This window comes from Rhipicephalus microplus, unplaced genomic scaffold (genome assembly GCF_043290135.1).
Source record: "Rhipicephalus microplus isolate Deutch F79 unplaced genomic scaffold, USDA_Rmic scaffold_20, whole genome shotgun sequence".
In the NCBI taxonomy this organism is placed as follows: domain Eukaryota; kingdom Metazoa; phylum Arthropoda; class Arachnida; order Ixodida; family Ixodidae; genus Rhipicephalus; species Rhipicephalus microplus.
Genome location: NW_027464593.1, coordinates 6,263,343 through 6,285,453, shown reverse-complemented (window position 1 = coordinate 6,285,453; position 22,111 = coordinate 6,263,343). Strand labels below are relative to the sequence as shown.

The window sequence follows — 22,111 nt, the reverse complement described above, 5'->3', positions numbered from 1 at the left end:
GCCAATTTCCTCTCTCACCTGGTTGCTGGAAGGAGCAGGTCCCGCGAAGAACTCGTCGGCAAAAGGGTCCTGCGCTCCACAGCGGCTAAAGAGGTTGCTGCTGCCCGACGAAGTGGAGGATGAGGCCGCCTTTGCTGGCTGGATCGGCGACACGGAAGACGCGTTACTGCCACTACAAAAGCCCTCATCCTGTGGCGGAACGACCAGCGGAGGAGGCGGGGGCGGAAAGGCCGGCGGAGGAGGACCATCGTCTTCTTCCTCTTCTTCAAATGTCTGCCAGCCGCTGACTGCACTGGTCAGCTGAGTGGGCGGCCTCCTGGGAGGGCTCCTGAGCTCACCAAACATGCCATGGTTTCTGCCGAGGCCCTTAGACGACGGAGGGCTCAGGGGACTCTTCAGTTCTCCAGAGCTTGTTTTGGGCTTGCCGATTTCATTGGCCAATGAGTCGAAAGAGCTCTTAGTCTCTGGAAAGGCGACATGGTTGGAAGGCTTGCAAAAAATATTGGCGAAGGGGTCCAAGGGACTATCGACGGTTCTGCTGTTGTGCTTGGCAACGCCCTCAGAGGAGGAGTTTAGTGGGCTCTTAAGCTCTCCAATGCTCGAGTAGTGGTTCCTGCCAATGCCTTCGGTTGAAGAGTTTAATGGACTTTTGAGCTCTCCGATGCTAGCGTACTGGTTTCTGCCGATGCCTTGAGCCAAGGAGTTGAGCGGGCTCTGAAGATCGTTGAACGCGGATTGCTGTCTGCTGCTGCCACCATCTTCAGCTAATGGGTCCAGGGGGCTCTTGAGTTCGTCAAAGGCAACGTGGCGATGCCTACCACTCTTCCCACTGCTTTCGGATAAGGGGTCCAGGTCGGCAAACAGGTCGGGCAGCGGAGTCGGGGGCAGGGAGGCCGTGACTGTGGGTGCATCACCGAACGGCAGGGTCCGCGGCGGCGGCACGGCTCGGTGCTGCTGCTGCGCTGTCTGCGATAGATACCCTCACACTCAAACTGACTTCGCAACAAGATTGCGCTCATTGATCCACCACACTCTATAAATCATGCTCAATACCTAGCTTTCACTGATATATAAAAAACAATAAGTGACTGAGCACAAGAAGAAGAAATCATTACAGTGAAGCGATCCAAATAAGGTGAAGTTTGTACACTCGCAATGTAGGTAATTCAAGTAAAGCTTGGTTGGACAAGACAAAGAATAGTGTTAAGTGTTCTACTAAGTGGCATAAACAGTAAAACCAATCTTAACCAAGTTGAAAAGTAGCCAAAGAGACTAAAAAGAAAAGTGCTCCTGGAGAACTTTGGTATTGACGAATCGGTTCACGGTTAAACTGTTGCGATGCAATGCTATGAAATCATACCCGTTGCATCTACCACATGTTTCTCTGTCTGCGTGTTTCATAGCACTGCACCGCAAAAGTTTGACTAAAAAAAGACACTGTGCTCAAACTGCAAATGACATAAGGACATCAAAAAAACAAACAACATAAGAGTAGCACTCATTGCTAGCATCCTGCCTGATAATTTCTTCTGGCTAACATGAGCGATTCCAGATAAAATTATGTTTTCAGTAGGGGTGTATGAATATCAAACTTTTTGAATATGAATCGAATACGAATACATAGCTTTGAATATGAATCGAATATCGAATAATGAAGAGGTACAGTTTTTTTTTTTCACCAGTAATTTTTTACTGAATCATATATTTAAGTTGGAAACAGTACAGTTGTTATTATAGTCAGTTATCGCACACAAAAATTTTTAAAAAGATGTCACCATCTGTACTTGCCAGAAAGCATAGGAGTAATAGGTGAGCTTGTCACTGATGTTGGGTTCAATTCGCATGATGAACAAACCTTTTGTATCTTTTTTTACGTGGTAGCACTTTATTAGAAAAAAAAAAGAAAGAAAAGCTTTTGTACCTGCCTTGATAACTAGTGAGCATGAGGCCATTGGTTTGATTTTGTAACAGGCAACACCCGTGTACTTAAATCTAAGCGATTATTAAAGCAGTCTAGGTGGTCACAATTCATCAAGCTTCAGCTCGAAAGACCGCAATTTTATAGTTTTATTTTTAATTTTGTCCCTTGTTCTCATATCCAGTCAAGTCACTAAGAAAAATAGGAGTGCTTGGGGCATTTTTCAACTACACAGCAATACTCATAATCTCGCTTGCTTCCGTTGCCTTTCTCCAGGACTGCGCTAATCATTTTACGATGAAGAATGCTGCGTTCTTCGTTCCTCTCTTCTTCTCCTCCTGTTTCATGAAATGTCTTTTGCACCTCAGTCATCTGCACCAAGCGAATTCTAGGTTCGAAGCGAATAGTGAATTTGGTCAAATAATTTGGTATTGAATTCTAATAGTATATATGACATATAAAGAAAAATGGGCATATTTATCATGACCTAAATAACCCACACAATATTTTTTTAAAAATGAAATGCAGCCTCTATGCCAATTTCCCTTTTTTTTTTTTTATTCAAAAGAAGTCGAAAAAACTTTGAGTAGTAGCAGGATGTTACTTTTAGCAGGATGCGAGTTCTAACCCTTAAAATACGTAACATTTCAAGATTTATTATACTTAGAGCATATAAGTCGTCATTACTAGCTTTTAAGCTTAATAAAATGAATTGATTTGAGAGTAATATTTTCACTTAAGGGGACCGTATGACACTTCTTCAAGTAGCCATGGAATGCATTCACTACAGAAGCTTATTTATTGGCTCATGAATTCACCGCCACAAATATTTTTAGAATCCGTCCAGTGCAGGCGGAGTCGCGAAGATTTCTCGCGCGCTGCTAGTGCATTCTTTCTTCTCGTCCCGACAAAAGCACGGGAAAAAATACGTCACACGTGCTTTCTGAGTTTATAGAGTCATTTGCCGAGAGATGAGAGGAATTTTCAGCTGGCTTTGAGAATTTATTGGGAATCGCACGCCGCGTACGGCGCTGTAATATTTGGCTTGCGTGTCCTCGGTAGCCGAGGCTACCGATCGGCAGCGTTTTCTGACAATGCTCAAAAAGTGTTGCAGGGCCCCTTTAAATTTGAAGGGTGGCTTCACGGCAGAGCGGATTTCTTTTGAATAAATGCGTTCACAGTTCAGCATTCCAACACTGCAGTGATACCACCTTTACAAGTGGTACATTCGTAATAAAATGCATTTATTCGTTGCTTACGAATACTTTGAAATTTTCAATAATTTAAATTCAAACTGAAGCGAGTTCGAATATCCTAATATTCGTTTGAATATTTGAAGCATTAAAATAATCACACAAGCCTATTCGAGGAATATTCGAAATTTTTGAATAACTGGTTATCAAATCGAGTACAAATATTACAAATGCAATATTGGCCGTATATTCAAAACTTTCGAATATTCGCAGACCCTTAGTTTTCAACTAATCAAAATGAGAACTTGAGATAAAAGGTTGCATCACAAAGCCAAGGTGATGACTCAAGACACTAAACATTTATTGCTGGTCAAGATAATCATTTCAGGTAAAGTCATTGTATCTGCCAAGGAAGATGAGGATTTCAAACATAATTTTTGTTTTAGCTGATCAAGATGAGGACCCGAGGTGACCGAGATGAGGACTCGAGGTAAGTAGTCTTGTGCAAATAGTGAATTTTAGGTTCGAAGCGAATTCGAAGAGAATAGTGATTTTGGTGGAATACTTTCGAATCGAATCCGAATAGAATATAAAATGTATGAAAAATGGGCATATTTATCACAACATAACTTGCACATTATTTTTTTGTAAACATAGCTTCTATGCAAGAGCTTTCTTTATTTTTTGTATTCAAAGGAAATCGAAACAACTTAAAGAAGTAGGAGAATTTGACTTTCTGTAGGATGCAAGTGATAACCTGTAAAATACTTAACATTACAGTCGAAACCCGCAATAACAAAATCGCCAAGGAAACCGAAAAATTTCATTTTCGCGAGAATTTCGTTGCCGCGAGTACGAGACATAAAAACAGTGATACGGCCAGCAGAATGAAAATTTATTGCTAGAAGTCGGTTAACTTAATTTGCCGAACCTTGCCATGCAATAACTTCAAAGCTCTCCCTTCGCACTGAAAAAAGTGGTCCATTGCTACGTCGTCATGTGCGCCAAAGAAGGAGTGAAGGGTGTCCAGTGCATCCAAAACAACCCGTGGGTTGGGTTTCTCCGCGTGCGTCTCTTCTTGGTCCTCGGTGTCATCAGCTTCGCGCACGCTTTCAATAATGGCCTCGTCAGTCACTTCCTCGTACACGACTACATCGTCATCGGCGCAAACGAACGCATCAACGGTGAGTTCATCTGGGATGTCGATATCGATGGCTCGAAGTTCCCCCCGGGCATTGGTCACGGATAGAGGCACTGCACTGCCACCACTCTCGCCGTCAAGTGCGCCTTCGTCCAAATCTTCGTCTGGTGAGGCCGAACCGCGATCCGTGCGTGATGCTTGCACGGTGGTGGTGAAGCCTGTGTGCTTGAAGCAGTTCTCAATCAGCGACGGGGATAATGTTGATCTCGATTTCGGCACCAGTTCCAGTCTTCTCTTCGTCGTTTTCATTGATTCCAACTGTTGGTGTTGCTTCAGCCTGTTGAGCTCGTCCGACAGCGCCATCTGCACTTCAGCATGATCATTTGCCATCGCCTGCTGCAGTGTGGCCAGGCATGTTGCCGGACACAGACCCCATTGCCGATTTAAGTAAACACAAATGGCGGTACCCATGCTAGCACGGCAAAAGGAGACATTTGCAAATTTTGAGAGCGCATAACACGCATACAAGCATATTTTCGACAGTTAACCTTTGTCGGAAGGGTAAGATAAGGCCCGCTCTATGATAGAAAATTCGTTAATGCATGATCGCTGTCCAAAAACATTTCGTTGCCGTGAGATACGTAATCCATGGGCTTCTATAAACGTTCGCCGAGGATCCGGAAATATTTCGTTGCCGCGGAAATTTCGTACTCGTGGGGCTTCATTATTGCGGGTTTCATCTGTATTCATTGCAGTTCAACATCATCAGCCTGACTAAGTCCACTGCAGGACAAAGGCCTCTCACATGTTCCGCCAGTTAACTCGGTCCTGTGCTTGCTGCTGCTAATTTATACCCGGAAACTTTTTAATCTTATCTGCCCACCTAACCTTCTGTCTTCCCCTAACCCGCTTGCCTTCTCTGGGAATCCAGTTATTCACCCTTAATCACCAGTGGTTATCCTGTCTACACGCTACATGCCCGGCCCATGTCTAGTTCCTCTTCTTGATTTCAACTATGACATCCTTAATCCCCGTTAGTTCCCTAATCCACTCTGCTCTCTTCTTGTCTCTTAATGTTACACCTACCATTTTGCTTTCCATTGCTCGCTGCGTCGTCCTGAATTTAAGCTGAACCCTCTTTGTAAGTCTCCATGTTTCTGCTCCGTAGCTAGGTACCAGCAGGATACAGCTGTTATGTACCTTCCTCTTGAGGGATAGTGGCAATCTACCTGTCATGATTTGAGAGTGCTTGCCAAATGTGCTTCACTCCATTCTTATTCTTCTAGTTAATTCAGTCTCGTAGATCGGCTACGGGGTTATTACCTGTCCTAAGTAGACATAGTTCATTACAACTTCAAGTGCACTATTACCCATCTCAAAGCCCTGCTCTCTTTCCAGGTTGTTGTACATTACTTTCGTTTCCTGCAGATTAATTTTAAGACCCAACTTTCTGCTCTCCTTCTCTAACTCCGTAATCATGACTTGCAATTCGTACACTAAGTTACTCAGCAATGCAATGTCAATCGGCGAAGCACAGGTTGCCGTATTTACTCGATTCTACCAGCCCTCGATTGTAACGTGCACCCGATTTTGACAACGAAAAAAAAAGCAAGACATCGATTGCAACGTGCACCAATTTTTTTGGTTGGCCCGCACGATCACACCACTAAAAAAAACGACTCCTTTCAAGAGCTTCTTCCATTTAAGTATGAGGTATGGGAGAAGCTTGTGCCCATCTGACGTGTAACAGAGCGTTGCCGTCACTGTAGTTTTACCGTGGATTGATGTCAGCACGCGAACTTGCTTCGCCCCCTTCTTCTCGACGGTTGTGGTACCAGGCACGTCGAAGTAAAGAGGCGTCTGATCGGAATTCTCGATTTGCCCAGGCAGGTAGCCGTTGTTGTGCCGCAAGTCTAGGACGAACCTCTGAAAACTGTGAAGCTTTTCATCATACTCCTACGGAAACTTTTCGCATATGCCAGTTCGCCTTCGGAGAGAAAAGCCTTTCCTCTTCATAAAGTTAGTTAGCCAGCACCTGCTCGCTTTAAACTGGCTCCACATTAGCCCTTCTTCTAAGGCTAATTGCATAGTCCGCACTTGGAGCAGTTCTGTCGTCACGGGCCGCTGTGCCGCTCGCTGCTCAAGCACATACTCGCCGAGCAGCTCTTCAATTTGCGGAAACCGACCCTGCTGTGGTCCACTGAAGCCTTTGCGTGAAGCTTTGCTGTCGACAATCTTCTGCTTTTGCTTCCGCCAGTCCCGCACGCACGTTTCGGGAACTCCGAACGACCGTGATGCGGCCCGATTTCCGTCTGTATCAGTACACGCGATGACTTTACTTTTAAAAGCAGCATCGTGGTGCACTCGACTGTTTGGAGTCGACCCTTCCATGCCGTCGATGCTAATGCACTACAAGATGACGAACTCCTCAGCACACGTACGAAGTGCCGCACATAGGAAACACATAGGCAGAAATGACCGTCGCGCCATGCCGACACACGTAGGGGGCGCCCATTTTGGAAATGCCGATGGCAATAGAATGACCGTATTCATTTTTTTTTTTCGTACTCGATTCTAACGCGCATGCGATTTATGAACTCGCTTAACTGGAAAAAAGGTGCGCGTTAGATTAGAGTAATTACGGTACTAAGGTACTCTACATTAACTCTTCCTATACTAGGCCTCTGAAAACCTCCTGTAAGCACGTGGTAAATAGCATTGGGGATATTCTATTCCCCTGCCCGACACCCTTCTTGATTGGTATTCTGTTGCTTTCTTTATGAAGCACATTTATTGAGTGTGTACGCATGTGCTGCCGAATGTGCTGTGTTTATCTCTCTTCCCTCTCAGCTGTCTATCTTTCATTTCCCCCATCCCCCTCCCATGGGCAGGGTAGCAAACCGGCTGCCTATAGGCTGGTTAACCTCCCTGCCGTTCTTTTCCTCCTATTTTACTTCCTTGCAGTTGAGAGTGTATAAACCGGCAAAACAAGCTTTTAAGCTTAGAAAATGATAAATCGTTTCGAGGATAATATGTTCATTTAAAGGGACCCTGCAACAGTTTTTCAAGTAGCCATGCAATGGATTCACTAAAGAAGCTCAGCACCTTATGAATTAACCGTCGCGAAAATGTTTAGAATCTGCTCAGCACGAGCGAAGTCCCAAAGATTTGCCACATGCTGCAATTGCATTCTCCCTTCTCGTCCTGACGAAAGCGCTTGAAGCAAAGCTGGGAGAGATGGCATGCAAGGGAAAGAAAATATGTCACATGTGTCGTGACCTTGAGCACTCTTTCTTTCTCCTTTTATTTGAATTTGCGGCTTTTCAGTGCGACCGCACATGTACGCGCGGACGTGTCGCGGCCGTTCGCAGCGGCCCCAGTAACGACAGAGTGCCCCATGCTCACATCAGCCAATGCCTGGCACAATGGCTGAGATTAGCGATTTTTGGTATTGTGGCGTGATGTGCCGAGAGAGAGAGAGCAATTATTATCTGGCTTGGGAATTTATTGTGAATTCCAGGTCTCGTGCTGTGCTATAATATTTAGCTAGCGTGTTCTCGGTAGCTTCGAGAACCAATCAGCAGCATTTGTTGACCATGCTCAAAAAGTGTTGCTGAGCCTCTTTAAAATTAAATATTTGAAATGAGGCTTGGCGAAAATTTCTCCTGAATAGGTACTTTCATGGCTTAGTACCAATATACTGCAGTGAAAACGCCTTTCTCGCCTCTCCCCTCGTGCTTCGGCTCGCTGCTGTGCCGGTCTCTGCTGGACAGTTCATCACGCTGTCTTGCCGTTGTCGTTAACTACTAATAAACCTCTTCACATTTGGTGGAGGGTGCTGTTTATCCCCGTCGCTACACCCTGGAGCTGCAAAGCCGCACGCTACAGCCCATCATGACTGACAATGCCAACCCATCGGCGTCGTCGCCCCAGTTCAACTGTTTCGGCCATCCCAGGCTACGGGACCCGAAAGTCTTCAGCGGTGCGGATGGGACCAACGTGGAAGACTAGCTCGACCACTACGAGCTGGTGAGCACCAATAACAAGTGGGATGAAGCTGACAAGCTAGGCCACGTCATATTTTATCTCACTGGCGTCGCAGAATTGTGGTTTAACAACCACAAACACAACATTCCCACATAGAGCGTCTTCAAGACGTCATGTGCCGAAGTGTTCGGTTGGCCGGCTGTCCACAAGCAGCGAGCAGAACAGCACTTGCGCATCCGCTCTCAGCAGACTGGAGAAAATTTTACCAGCTATATTGAGGATGTCGTCGACCTTTGTTGACGCGCGAACGACACCATGCCCGAGTCGGACAAGGTCAAACACATCCTGAAGGGCATCGACGATGGCGCTTTTCAAATGCGCTTGGCTAGGAATCCAAGCACAGTTTCTGAAGTCGTCAGCTTGTGTCAGAGCTACGACGAGTTGAAGAAGCAACGCACTCTGACTCGGCAGCCTCAGCCTGGTGGTGAGTCGCTGTCCAGTTTCGACTCCATACCTGACAATTCATTATTGCTTCAGCAAGCCCGAACCTTCGTCCGTGAGGAAGTCGCCCGCCAACTTTTCCTAGTGCTCTTTACTCACGAGACCACCACCTGTCTACCTGCCCCGCTTTGCACTGCTATATCGGAAGAGGTTGCACAAGCTGTTCCTCTTGCGCACTACGAGCCACCTCTATCTAGGCGTGGTCACTGCCCGGTTGTCGCACAGCCGATAGGCGCTCCTGTCGCCTAACCGCCAGCCGTTCAGCCTGTGGCCGTGCCCCTAACCTATGCAGCGCAGCCTGTGGCTCCTCCTGTCGCTTTTTCGCAAGAGATGCAGCCCATAGCCGCGCCGCTCACATATGCAGACGCTGTACGTAGGCTCCCGCAACCACCCTACACCACGCGCTCACAGCCCGCACACCCGTCCTCTTATACTGCACCTTGGGCAGCAGCACTTGTCGCTAATCCCTGGAGGACGCCCGATAACCGACCAATTTGCTAAGCCTGCTTCACTCACGGACACAATGTTCGCTACTGCCACCGTCGACCTCAGACGTTTGGCAACTATGCCCGGTCGTCGCATCCCGGCAGCCAACCCTTCGTCCAATACGAGCGGTCTCGCCACCTCGCTATGCCCCTACTGACCACCTTGACTTCCAGTTGCAACGCGCACCCTCTCCTCGTCGGCGATCGCCGTCCCACATGCGTCGCCGGCCCGGACCCTCCGACCAAGAAAACTGAACACCGCAGTTCAAGAGGCAAGAACTGCGCCGGTTTCGAACTGTCTAAGCCCTCGCTCCTCTCCTGCTAACGTGGTCGCAGTAACTGTTGAAGGTTATTGTACTTTCGCCCTTGTGGACACCGGCGTCGCTGTTTCTGTTATTGCCGCTCAACTCTGCCGTTTATTACGCAAAGTAACGACGCCGCTTTCGGGACTGCCGCTTCACACCGCAAGCACACAGCAAGTAACGCCTCTCACAGCCTGCACTGCAAGAGTCTCCATCGAAGGCATTCTTTATATCGTGGAGTTTATTGTTGTCCCTGTCTCTTCGCATGACGTCATCCTCGGGTGGGACTTCCTATCCCGCCATAATGCCGTCATAGACTGCGCACGCGCCGAAGTTGAGTTTTCATCCTTGTGAGATGTCCCATTACTGGACGCTCTTCATCAGCCGCCGAAGTTGCTCGTTCATGAAGATACCGATATTCCGCCTGGAAATTTCACACTTGTTCCCTTTTCATGCAATGCCTACACTGACGCTACAGTCCTTTTTATGCCTTCCGATATCTTCAAATGTCGTCGAGCTTTGCCGCTGCCTTTCGCAACAATTGATCTTGCCGCCGGAAGAAGCAACATGTTCGTAAGCAATCTGCTTTCCACACCTGTCACTTTGCTTGCGGGGGAATGTCTCGGCCGCGTGCACGATCTCGACCCTTCGTTTTTGGTTGATGTCCCAGATGACTACTGCGACCACCCAAAATCACTGTCGGCCCTCGAGGAGTCGTCCAAGGATACGTTTTCCAGTGCCATCGCCGACACTCTCACTCCCACCGAACATGCCGACCTGCTGAATCTTCTGCATGAGTTCAGGAGTTTTTTCGATGCGTCGCTACCTCAACTGCGCCGCACATCACAAGTCAACCATCATGTTGACACCGGCCTACACCAGCCACTGCGTCAAAGACCATACCGTGTCTCCGCTGAAGAGCGCCGCGTCATCAACGATCATGTCGAAGATATGCTTCGTAGAGACGTCATTCGACCATCTCACAGACCCTGGGCGTTTCCCATCGTCCTGGTGCGTAAGAAAGACGGATCTATCCGATTTTGCGTGGACTATCGTCGTTTGAATAAGATAACCCGCAAGGACGTCTATCCTTTGCTGCGCATTGATGACGCCATTGACACCCTTCACGGAGAGGAATTTTTCTCGTCGCTAGATTTGCGGTCTGGCTACTGGCAGGTCCTAATGGCTGAAGCCGATCGCCAAAGAACGGCACTTATTACACCAGATGGACTATATGAATTTAACGTCATGCCCTTTTGGCTTTGTAACGCGCCTGCCACGTTTTAACGTCTTATGGATAATACGCTACGTGTCCTCAAATGAAATATGTGCCTCTGTTACCTCGACGATGTCGTGGTTTTCTCCCAAGACTTTCCTATGCACCTCCTTCGCCTCAGGCATGTTTTGACTTGTCTGACCAACGCTAGTCTGCAGCTTAACCTGAAAAAATGCCGCTTCGCTGCACGCGAGCTCGTCATCCTAGGCCACATCGTGTCCAAGCACGGCGTATTACCTGACCCAGCAAAACTTCGAGCAGTCGCAGAATTTCCCAAGCCGACGACCATGAAAGAACTTCGCAGTTTTGTAGGCCTATGCTCCTATTTCCGGCGCTTTGTTCGCAATTTTGCATCTATCATGTCACCGTTAACCCAGCTTCTTCGCGGTGACGTGAACCTCTCCTCCTGGTCCCCTGCAAGTGACGTTGCCTTCACTACTCTGCGCCGTCTGCTCACTTCCCCAGCTATTCTTCGCCACTTCGACCCGACGGCTCCTACCGAAGTACACACCAGCCAGCAGCGTTGGGCTAGGCGCGGTCCTCGCTCAACGACAGCCCGGCTATTCAGAATACGTTGTAGCCTACGCTAGCCGCACTCTGACGAAAGCCGAAACTAATTACAGCATGACAGAAAAAGAGTGTTTGGCTCCGGTGTGGGCGCTTGTAAAGTTCCGGCCGTACTTATACGGCCGCCCGTTCGATCTAGTAACTGATCACCACGCGCTTTGCTGGCTCTCCACGTTGAAAGACCCTTCTGGCCGCCTTGCGCAATGGGCACTCCACATCCAGGAGTACGACATTCGCGTCTTATACCGCTGCGGACGCAAACACTCTGACGCTGATGCCCTGTCCCGCTCACCTTTACCACCAGATCAGACGTGCAGAAACACTTGCGTCCAGACCTTGTCATCGCTAAATCTCGACTCGATTGCCATTGAACAACGTTGTGACCCGTGGATCGCCTCCCTTATCGAATATTTATCTGGCACGCCTAACCTTCCAGTATCTCGATCCCTCCGACGTCAAGCTTTCCATTTTGCCATCCGCGATCAACTTCTTCATCGACGCAACTACGCTCCCGATGGCCGCCGGTGGCTTCTGGTCATTCCACGCACTTTACGATCGCAAGTATGCGCCTCTCTTCACGACGATCGGCAATGCGGCCACGCCGGAGTGTTCAAAACATATGAACGCCTTCGCCATCGCTATTACTGGCGCGGCATGTACAATTTTGTACGCAAGTTCGTGCAGTGCTGTCCTGACTGCCAGCGACACAAATCAACACTGCCACGTGTGACTGGCGCATTGCAGCCACTTCTTTGCCCTGCCAAGCCATTTGATCGCGTCGGCGTTGACCTCTATGGTCCCCTTCCATTGACATCATCATCATCACATTTTATGTGTTAGTCACATAAATTTGTGTGCACTATTGTTTGTTTCTGTGCTTTCGTTGATTTTTCTGTACCCGCTCCTGCAATGTCCCAGGCATGGGACAGCAGTATTTGTAAATAAATAAATCATTATCAGCCTGACTACGTCCACTGCAGGACAAAGGCCTCTCCCATGTTCCGCCAGTTAACCCGGTCCTGTGCTTGCTGCTGCCAATTTATACCCGCAAACTCCTTAATCTTCTGCCCACCTAACCTTCTGTTTCCCCCTAACCCACTTGCCTTCTTTGGGAATCCAGTCAGTTACCCTTAACGACCAGCAGTTATCCTGTCTACGCGCTACATGCACGGCCCATGTCCATTTCTTCTTCTTGATTTCAGCTATAATATCCTTAACCCCCGTTTGTTTCCTAATCTACTCTGCTCTCTTCTTGTCTCTTAAGGTTACACCTACCATTTTTCTTTCCATTGCTCGCTGCGTCATCCTCAATTTAAACTGAACCTTCTCTGTAAGTCTCCAGGTTTCTGCTCCGTAGCTAAGTACCGGCAAGATACAGCTATTATATACCTTCCTCTTGAGGGATAGTGGCAATCTACCTGTCATTATTTGAGTGTGCTTACCAAATGTGCTCCACCCCATTCTTATTCTTCTAGTCACTTCAATCTCGTGGTTCGGCTCCGCAGTTATTACCTGCCCTAAGTAGACATAGTCTTTTACAACTTGAAGTGCACCATTTCCTATCTCGAAGCGCTGCTCTTTTCCGAGGTTGTTGTACATTACTTTCGTTTTCTGCAGATTCATTTTAAGACCCACCTTTCTGCTCTTCTAACTCCGTAATCATGAGTTGCAATTCGTCCCCTGAGTTACTCAGCAATGCAATGTCATCGGCGAAGCGCAGGTTACTAAGGTACTCTCCATTAACTCTTATCCCTAACTGTTCCCATTCTAGGCTTCTGAAAACCTCCTGTAAGCAAGCGGTAAATAGCATTAGGCAGATTGTGCCCCCCTCCCTGCCTTGCACCCTTCTTGATTGGTATTCTGTTGCTTTCTTTATGAAGCACTATGGTAGCAGTTGATCCCCTGTAGATTTCTTCCAGGATGTTTATATATACTTCATCAACGCCCTGATTCCGCAGTGTCTGCATGATGGCTGATATTTCTACTGAATCAAACGCCTTCTCGTAATCTATGAAGGCTATGTATAGTGGTTGGTTATATTCTGAGAATTTCTCTATTACCTGATTGATAGTATGAATGTGGTCGATTGTTGAGTAGCCTGTTCGAAACCCTGCTTGTTCCTTTGGTTGATTGAATTCTATTGTTTTCTTTCCTCTGTTAGCAATCACCTTTGTAAATAGCTTGTATACTACAGAGAGCAAGCTAATCGGCCTGTAATTCTTCAAGTCCTTGTCATCTCCTTTCTTATGTGTTAAGATGATGTTAGCGTTCTTCCAAGACTCTGGTACTCTTCCCGTCAGGAGACACTTCGTAAACAGGGTGGCTAGTTTTTCTAACACAATCTGTCCTTCATCTTTCAGCAGATCTGATGTTACCTGATCCTCACCAGCAGCTTTGCCTCATTGCATGCTCTGCAAAGCTTTTCTGACTTCTTCTATCATTACTGGTGGGGTGTCATCTGGGTTACTGCTAGTTCTTATAGTATTAAAGTCGTGGTTGTTCCGGCTACTGTACAGATCTCTGTAAAACTCCTCCACTATTTTAACTATCCTATCCATATTGGTAGTTATTTTGCCTTCTTTGTCCTTTAGTGCATACATCCGATTTTTGCCTATCCCAAGTTTCCTCTTCACTGCTTTGATGCTTCCTCCGTTTTTCAGAGCGTGTTCAATTCTCTCCATGTTATACCTTCTTACATCGGATACCTTACGCCTATTAATCAACTGCGAAAGCTCTGTCAGTTCTATTTTGTGTGTTGTACTTGAGACATTCATGATTTGATGCTTCTTAATGAGATTCTTCGTTTCCTGGGAAAGCTTGCCAGTGTCCTGTCTAACTACCCTGCCTCCAACTTCCACTGCACCCTCCGTGATGATACTCGGCAGATTATCATTCATTGTATCTATGCTAAGGTTGGTTTCCTCACTAAGAGCCGAGTACCTGTTCGGAAGCGAGACTCTGAATTCCTGTACTTTTCCTCTCAGTTCTAGCTCATTGAATGGCTTCTTGCGTATCAGTTTCTGTCGTTCCTTCCTCAAGTCTACGCGAATTCGAGACCGTACCTATCTATGGTCACTGCATCGTGCCTTGCCAACCACTTCCATATACTGTACGATGCCTGGCTGTGCACTCAATATAAAGTCTATTTCATTTTTAATTTCGCCTATAGGGCTCCTCCATGTCCACTTGCGGTTTCCTCGTTTTCGGTAGAAGGTATTCAAAATCCGTAAATTACTGCGTTCTGCGAATTCTACTAGTAGCTCTCCTCGGGCGTTTCTAGTACCGATGCCATAATCTCCTACTGCCTGGTCTCCAGCCTGCTTCTTCCCTACCTTTGCAATAAAGTCTCCCATTCGTATTGTATACTGTGTTTTTACCTTACTCATTGCCGATTCCACGTCTTCATAGAAGCTTTCAACTGAAGCGTCATCATGGCTGGATGTAGGCACGTAAGCCTGTACCACCTTCATCTTGTATCTCTTATTCAGTTTAATTACAATACCTACCACCCTTTCATTGATGCTATAGCATTCCTCTATGTTGCCAGCTATGCTTCTGTGAATTAGGAGCCCCACTCCCCGTTTTCTTCTGTCAGCCAAGCCCCAATAGCAAAGAACGTGCCCATTCTGTAGCACCGTATAGGCCTCATCTGTCCTCCTAACCTCACTGAGCCCTATTATATCCCATTTAACACCCTCTAGCTCCTCGAATAGTACAGCTAGACTTCCCTCACTAGATAAGGTTCTAGCGTTAAACGTTGCCAAGTTCAGGTTCCAATGGCGGCCTGTCCGGATCCAGAGATTCTTAGCACTCTCTGCTGCGTTGCAGATCTGACCGCCGCCGTGGTCAATTGCTTCGCAGCTGCTGGGGACTGAGGGCCGTGAGTTATTTGACATATGCATGTGGGAGGTAGTGGCCAGATACTGCACCAGGGTGGCCAATCCTTCTCTGGTGAGGGAGTGCGTTCCCGGCGGTGGTTACCGGTGAGGCCCCACCCCAGGCCTCGTAATGCAGTTCCATCACCACGCGGATTTTTTTTTTTTTTTTATCCAGTTGGGAGCTGCGCGGCACCGGGATGCGAGGCTGATGCTCTAACCACTGTGCCATCGCTGCTCCTCTTCCATTGACACCAGATGGTAATCGGTGGATTATAGTGGCGGTTGACCACCTGGCACGCTACGCTGAAACAGCCGCTTTGCGGAGCGCTACAGCTCAGGATGTCGCCTCTTTCATTTTACAACGCTTTATCCTTCGACATGGTGCACCTCGAGAGCTCCTTAATGACAGAGGCCGCACTTTCCTCTCCGAGGTCGTCGAAACTCTGCTTTCGGAATGCCACGTCATTCATTGGAAAACGACAGCATACCACCTGCAGACTAACGGGCTAACGGAATGGTTCAACCGCACGCTAGGTGATATGCTCTCAATGTACGTGGCATCTGATCATAGCAACTGGGACCGTGTTCTCCCGTACGTCACGTTCGCATATAACACCGCAATACGAACCACCACGGGATTCTCACCTTTCTTACTTCTTTACAGATGTGAGCCTTCCCATACAATTGATACCCTACTTCCCTACCGTCCTGATGCTTCCGAGTGTCCACCTATCTCCGATGCTGCTCGACAAGCCGAAGAGTGCCGCCAGCTCGCCCGTGCGTTCACCTCGGAAGAGCAACAACGCCAGAAAGAAAACCGTAGCACCTCTCTTCCGGATCCCAGCTATGCCCCAGGGTCTCTTGTGTGGCTTGCCATCCCATACCAAACTCCGGGACTCTCCTCGAAACTTGTACCCTGGTATGAGGGGCCTGACACTGTTTTGGAGAAAGCCTCTCCGGTTAATTTCCTAATTGAACCAGTTTCCCGATCGGACGACATGCGCCGGCGTGCACGTGACATGGTCCATGTTTCCCGACTGAAACCGTACCATGAGCCTCTGCCTGAAACTTCTTAAGTCGCCAGGATTGCTCCTTTTTTCAGCGGGGGCGATTGTGAAGAAGATGTGCCTGCCGCGAGCAGCATCGCCAACGCCCGGCTCTCTCGCCTCGTGCTTCGGCTCGCTGCTGTGCCGGTCTCTGCTGGACGGTTCATCTTGCTGTCTTCCCGTTGTCGTTAACTACTAATAAACATCTTTACAGTTTAAATATTCGAAGCATTTAAATATTCGTACAAGCCTAGAGGTAAGGTAGGGTCAGCCAAGATGAAACACCAATATAAGATAATGCTTCTGCTCGCCAAGATTGAAGATTCAAGGTAAAGGGATTGTGTCTGCTGGCCAAGTTAAGTATCTATGATAAAATGAGTCATTCATTGAGGTCAAGCTAATCAGAACCGGTGAAAATCACAACAGGTTCAAAGGCTCACCCCTGCGATGGCAGACGACTGCGAGGCACGCGCAGTCGGAGGCGGCGGCGGCAACAGAGGCGGAGGTGGCCCCACGGGTGTTGCTGGCTCAGAGAGGAAGGCACGGGAGCCGGGATGGTGGTGATACTGCTGCTGCTGCTTGGACCAAGAAAAAAGGCACAACACAGGGCGGCTGTTATAAGAGCACCTCTTTTCCTAAGTACACACCAACACATCGTTGTTATCAGCCTAACTAGGACAATTACATGGCAAAGGCCTTTTTTATGCTTCCTCAACTAATCCGGTACTGCCCTTCCTGTGGCATCGTTATCTCTACAAACACCTAAATTTCATCTGCCCATGTAACTTCCTGCCTCATCCTTACACACGCCTTTTCTTGGGATCCAGTCTGCAACTTTTTATGACTTGCCTTCTTGCTACCTCCCCTGCCTATGTCCATTTCTTCTTCTTCATTGCGACTACTTTGTTGTCAACACACACTGGTTCCCCGACTCACTCTGCTCTTTTCTTGAGCCTTAATAAGGGGTATTCGCACGGGGTACAAGTGCTTGGAGGATAGAGGTAGAGCCTAGCGATGTCAACTCGCAAGGAGAATTCCCCACAGATATCCCCTGCTCACAAGGGTGAGGCAGATGAAGGGTGACATCTATGTTACCAAACTACTCTGGTGGCGTGTACTGCCTGTACTGCCTGCTTTCACAAGCTGCTGGCGAGGGAACCACCAATGCGTTACTGCTTTCTGCTGGAGCAAACGCATGTGGTCAAACCCCTATCTGAAATTCCGCTATATCTGCTGCCACGGGGACACAGTTTGTTGTGTCAGTCGAAAAATCCCTGTCTCTGCTGAGAAAGCGCGGGGACGTTGTGCCTACTTGCTAATCCGTGACGTCTCCGTCATGTGAAACGCAATCCTAGCTTCTCCCCCCAAGGATTTATCCTGTGTGAATACCCCGCTTAGGTTGCACCAATCATTTTCATTTACATGTTGAAGTGTTCTTAAGATGACGTTTTCCTTTCCAAGGCTAATGAAGCTGCCTCCAGTGCTTGATTGCCGCACGGGAGTACGCACGTCCACTGTCAAGAAAGAAGCAAAGAACTTGTGAAAAGCGAAGATTAGACAGCGTGCTGTCAAAGTTTGAAAAATTCTGGTAAAATTGCGCTGAAGTATCTTTTAGTGCTAAGATGCATAAGCCAGAAACCCCCCTAACAGTAAAAGTTTCTAAAATAGATACTTGGCGGAAGGTCTTAGCTACGTTTCTTCAAGAAAAGCTTAAGCTTCGGAAGTAAAACACCATGACAAGACGTTGAAGATTATCGTCCCTCCAATCCAGCAAAGGTATATATGCCATATCTATTGAAATCAAGGACCCCTTCTATTCATTGCCTTGTAATGCCTTGCTCAAATGTGTTAAGGATGCTCTAATTCAGTTTAGCTGGATTTCAAAGACGCTTGGGGCATTTTGTCCACTCATCTGTTAGACATTTTTGCTGTGTACCTGAATTCTAGTGACATCCAGTGGGATGGGAAGCATTTTGTTCAGAAGCAACGCACATGTATAGGCTCCTGCAATGCACCTATTCTTAGCAATTGGTTTTCAGGAAGCCTCAACAGGATCCTTCTGAAGCACCTCAGGAGAACTTGTGTTTTTAAATGTTTTAAATATGCTGATGACTGTCTTTCATGAAAGGTGACGAAGGTTCTTTTGAATCAGAAGCTTCTATAACATACTAAAACTTGTCAGTGACTGCCTACATCCTCTGGTACTCACTCATGAGGTCCCAAGTGAGGATGGCTTCCTTAAGTTCTTAGACTACAATGCTCTTTACATGACAAGCACACATGCTGGTCATACGATCCCAGGGAAAACAAACCTTTGCTGCCGTTTCTTCTTCACACTCAAAATTAGTTAAGAGGAATGTTGTGAGACACTGCCTTAACAATCCTCTGAGCAAATCATGTCGCCATTTAATAGTAACCGGTGGCTAAACTGCCAAAAAGTTCGCCCTGCACAAGGAGGCTACCACAACCACCTTCTGGTGTCGATTGGGGAACCCCTGCTCAAAAAGCCTTCAGGTCGCCAGCAGAATGACGCAACCCCTATGAATACAGGAAGAAGTTTGTAACCATGCCCTACCAACACACGATTTGCCACAACCTAACAAATCTGGGCACTCGAACACACATTACCGTGGTTGTTCATGGCTCTGAACCAGGTGGGAAAATTGGGCAGGCTCAGCAACCCAAACGCTTGCAAAGCTCGCAGCTGTGACCAAAATCACAGAACATGTCATGTGCAATGCAAGGAAGGTGTCGTGTACCAGCTTCCCAAGCTGTGTAGGAAATTCTGTGTGGGGCAGATGGGGCAGTGCCTCAACGACAAGCTTAGAGAGCACAAAAAACAATGTTAAGGAGGGAGGCGACAGTTTGTTATCTGCGCACCCCTGCATGTGTGGGTGTTCGCCTGTTTTTGGTAAAAGCTCGGTTGTTTGCATGCACAAAGATAAAATTAAGCGGTTGATCGTAGAATCAGCTACAATACACAGGCTAGGCCAAGAAAGTGTCAACGCACCATCACTTCTTGGTGCCACCACATTTGTGCATACCTAAGTGTCCACCATCTTATGTGTATATTCAGCGATCCGACTTCTAAATAATCATTGTTGTAAGTTAGTGCTTGTGCGTAATCTCTCTGACCCGTCTTCGTCAATGCTGTGTCATGCACTTTATGAGCATATCACACCAATAAGGCAAACAACCTACCTTTGCTAAATCGCTTTATTTTTACGAAAGAAGGTGATCAGGTAAAGTGGTACACTGCCGCACTTGAACACTCGCCCCAGCTTTCTTAGTCATTTGGTACACTTCTGCCAGTCCTAACAAATGAGCAAGTAGCAGAAGAAGCTATTGAGCGAGCCACAGCATGCACCAGTCCTTGAAACATTATCAAAAAAAAAATCCTGCAATAACTTCCTGAAAGCTGGAACACCAATAAGGTGCTTCAATTCACGCACCTGCCTTGGGTCGACAATGAAGGACGTGTCGAACGGGTCGGGTGATACCAGCGTGGCCGCGGCGGCTATCGTCGTCTCCATCTGCTGGATACCCTGCGTGGAGGGAGAGAACAATGGGAGAATAATATTTGTTGAACTCTTCCCACAACATCTTTTCCAACAAGATGTATCGTGCTAAGGTTGAAGACAGCGTGTTGGTAAAGCATTACTATAGATTGTACAGCACACCGAATTGAAGGAACACCAGAAAGATATGCTACAAGTGCTGACCTTGAACAATAAATTTTATTCTCTCCTCTCGCAGAATAAATACAGAAACATGAGCTTGGAAAGCGCAAGCAAGTGGAGATCATCAAAAAAATCTAGATTGCACAAAATGACATTCTACCAATGCTATACCACCTAGCCACAAACTTTTTCCTGAAGTAAAAGAACAGAATGAAGAAAGTGTGTGTATCTCTCTTGTGTCTCGTCGATTTGGTGCGCTAAACAATATACAGTCAAGATGTATATGTATGCCATACCGTATGCTTTGCATGCCATTCAAACAAGTCCACATGAATTCCGTAACAATTTTTAAGATTACATATAAATTTCTCATAACTGGTGACATTTAACATATCACTTGTGACATATAACATGTGAGGAGAAGTTCATACTATTGGGGCGCAGTAAGAACTGAAACCAGCTTTTAAAAACATGCTGTAAATTTTCAGAATAGGGATGGGAGCCGTGGAAACACACAGTGGGATATGCAGAATAAACAGAGGAAGTGCCTCAGACAGGCTGGCCAACGGTTCGATATGAGGACTTAACTTCTTTGTTTTGTTAGGCTAGGCTAGGCTAAGTTAGGTCAGGTCAGGCCCGGTTAGGCCCCCTATCCAAACGTAGGCCAGCCAGTCTCAGGCACTTCTTATATTCATTCCGCTTATCCCAATGTGCATTCTTTCAGGGCATACACACACTTGCCAGTACATCTTCTAGGCTCTTGAGGGCTTGGTCTTTGGCGCCAAAAGAGGGACAAGTAAATATTTCGTGCCAGTGCCCTTTAAAAGGGACTGATTACGAACTTTTCTCAACAAAAATTTTTTTTTCAGAGCTCTTCTTCAGTAGCAGTTAAACCTACAGTAGTTGATTTAAAAGGTTGTGAATACTTCATAAGAATAATTTTTCTACCTAAGAAGCTACTAAAAAAGTATAACTGCCTCCTCTAGCAACACTGAGAATCGATAACTATTCCAATAGCCCTCTTCACAAAATGTTCACTTTACTTTTACAGGAGTGAGTGCAGCTGTCGTTAACCTTTACTTTGCCATTTTCAACATTTTTTTTTTTTAATTTTAGGAAAGCCAGTAGAATAAGCTTTTCAAACGCTCATTTTCGCGTAAAATCTCTTTACTGCCTTGCTGGTCCAGGCACTTGTGGTACTTCTCCAACCTGCCTACAAGTGCCGCTAGTCCCTCAGCTAACTTTAAAGCTTTCTATAGCGCTGTTGCCCGAACTTCATTAGAGGCCACATGTGAGCATTGGATCACAGGCCAAGTGAAAATGGCACCACTCTTCTGCTCACTATAAACAAATGTGTATCAGCACATTTTAAGTTTGAAAAGTTTATAATTATAAAATGTGCACTGTGCAATTGCAATGGCAAAAGGTTAGCACTAGTCACTAGTGGCCGGAGCAGCCAAATTGCAACACATGACGATGTTCCAGAGAAGCTCTAAGCACATTTTATTTTCTTAACCAGAAATGGCTAGAAAGAAAGCACTGCAACAACCAGCTTTTCCAGGGCAACAGCAATAAAGATACAGATACTACAACAGTGCAACTCCAGTGAGAAAAAGGGAAAAAAAGCAACCATGTGCATATCTCTGTCTGTCGATAAGGAATGCACAAAAATTTTTTCAGGATGTGGGCTTTCAGATACGCCAACAACAAGATGGGCTGCTTTGCAATGGCCACCCTGCCTTGAAAAATAAAATGTGCTTTATCGGCATGTTCGAGAACAACCACAGCGCGTCACAATTCGGCTGCTCCAGCCACCGGTCACTTGTGCTAATCTTTTTTCCACTGTGACTGTACTTCAGCAATCATAGAGACCATTAACCGCATGTGCCAGTAAACAGTAAAATGATGATCATCATTATATGCTTCTCTTGCCTTCTGGCCACATAAGATACCAAAGCTGAATTCAGTGAAGAAATAAAAATATAAATCTGCATCTGGTGAGAAAAACAGGGCTCGTTTTAGCCAATACAATATACAGTATTTCCATTAGTAGGGTTATCTGAATTTGAGCTCAGAGTCTGTTTTCGAAGTACTATGAAAACCCGTTCATCTTATTGCAAAATTGCCCGTATTGGTG

At 46.7% G+C, this 22,111-nt stretch overlaps 1 protein-coding gene across 5 annotated transcripts in view; it reads right to left on the bottom strand.

Moving 5' to 3' along the window:
* Nucleotides 1-22,111, bottom strand: part of LOC119182678 (uncharacterized) — a 145,220-nt gene that overhangs the window by 11,504 nt on the left and 111,605 nt on the right. For all 5 annotated transcript variants that reach the window (XM_075883709.1, XM_075883713.1, XM_075883711.1 and 2 more), the window contains 3 exons: nt 19,747-19,839; nt 16,735-16,869; nt 19-966 (listed from right to left, as the gene is read on the bottom strand). In XM_075883709.1, the coding sequence (XP_075739824.1) occupies nt 19-966; nt 16,735-16,869; nt 19,747-19,839 (1,176 nt within the window). The remainder of the gene's footprint in view (nt 1-18; nt 967-16,734; nt 16,870-19,746; nt 19,840-22,111) is intronic.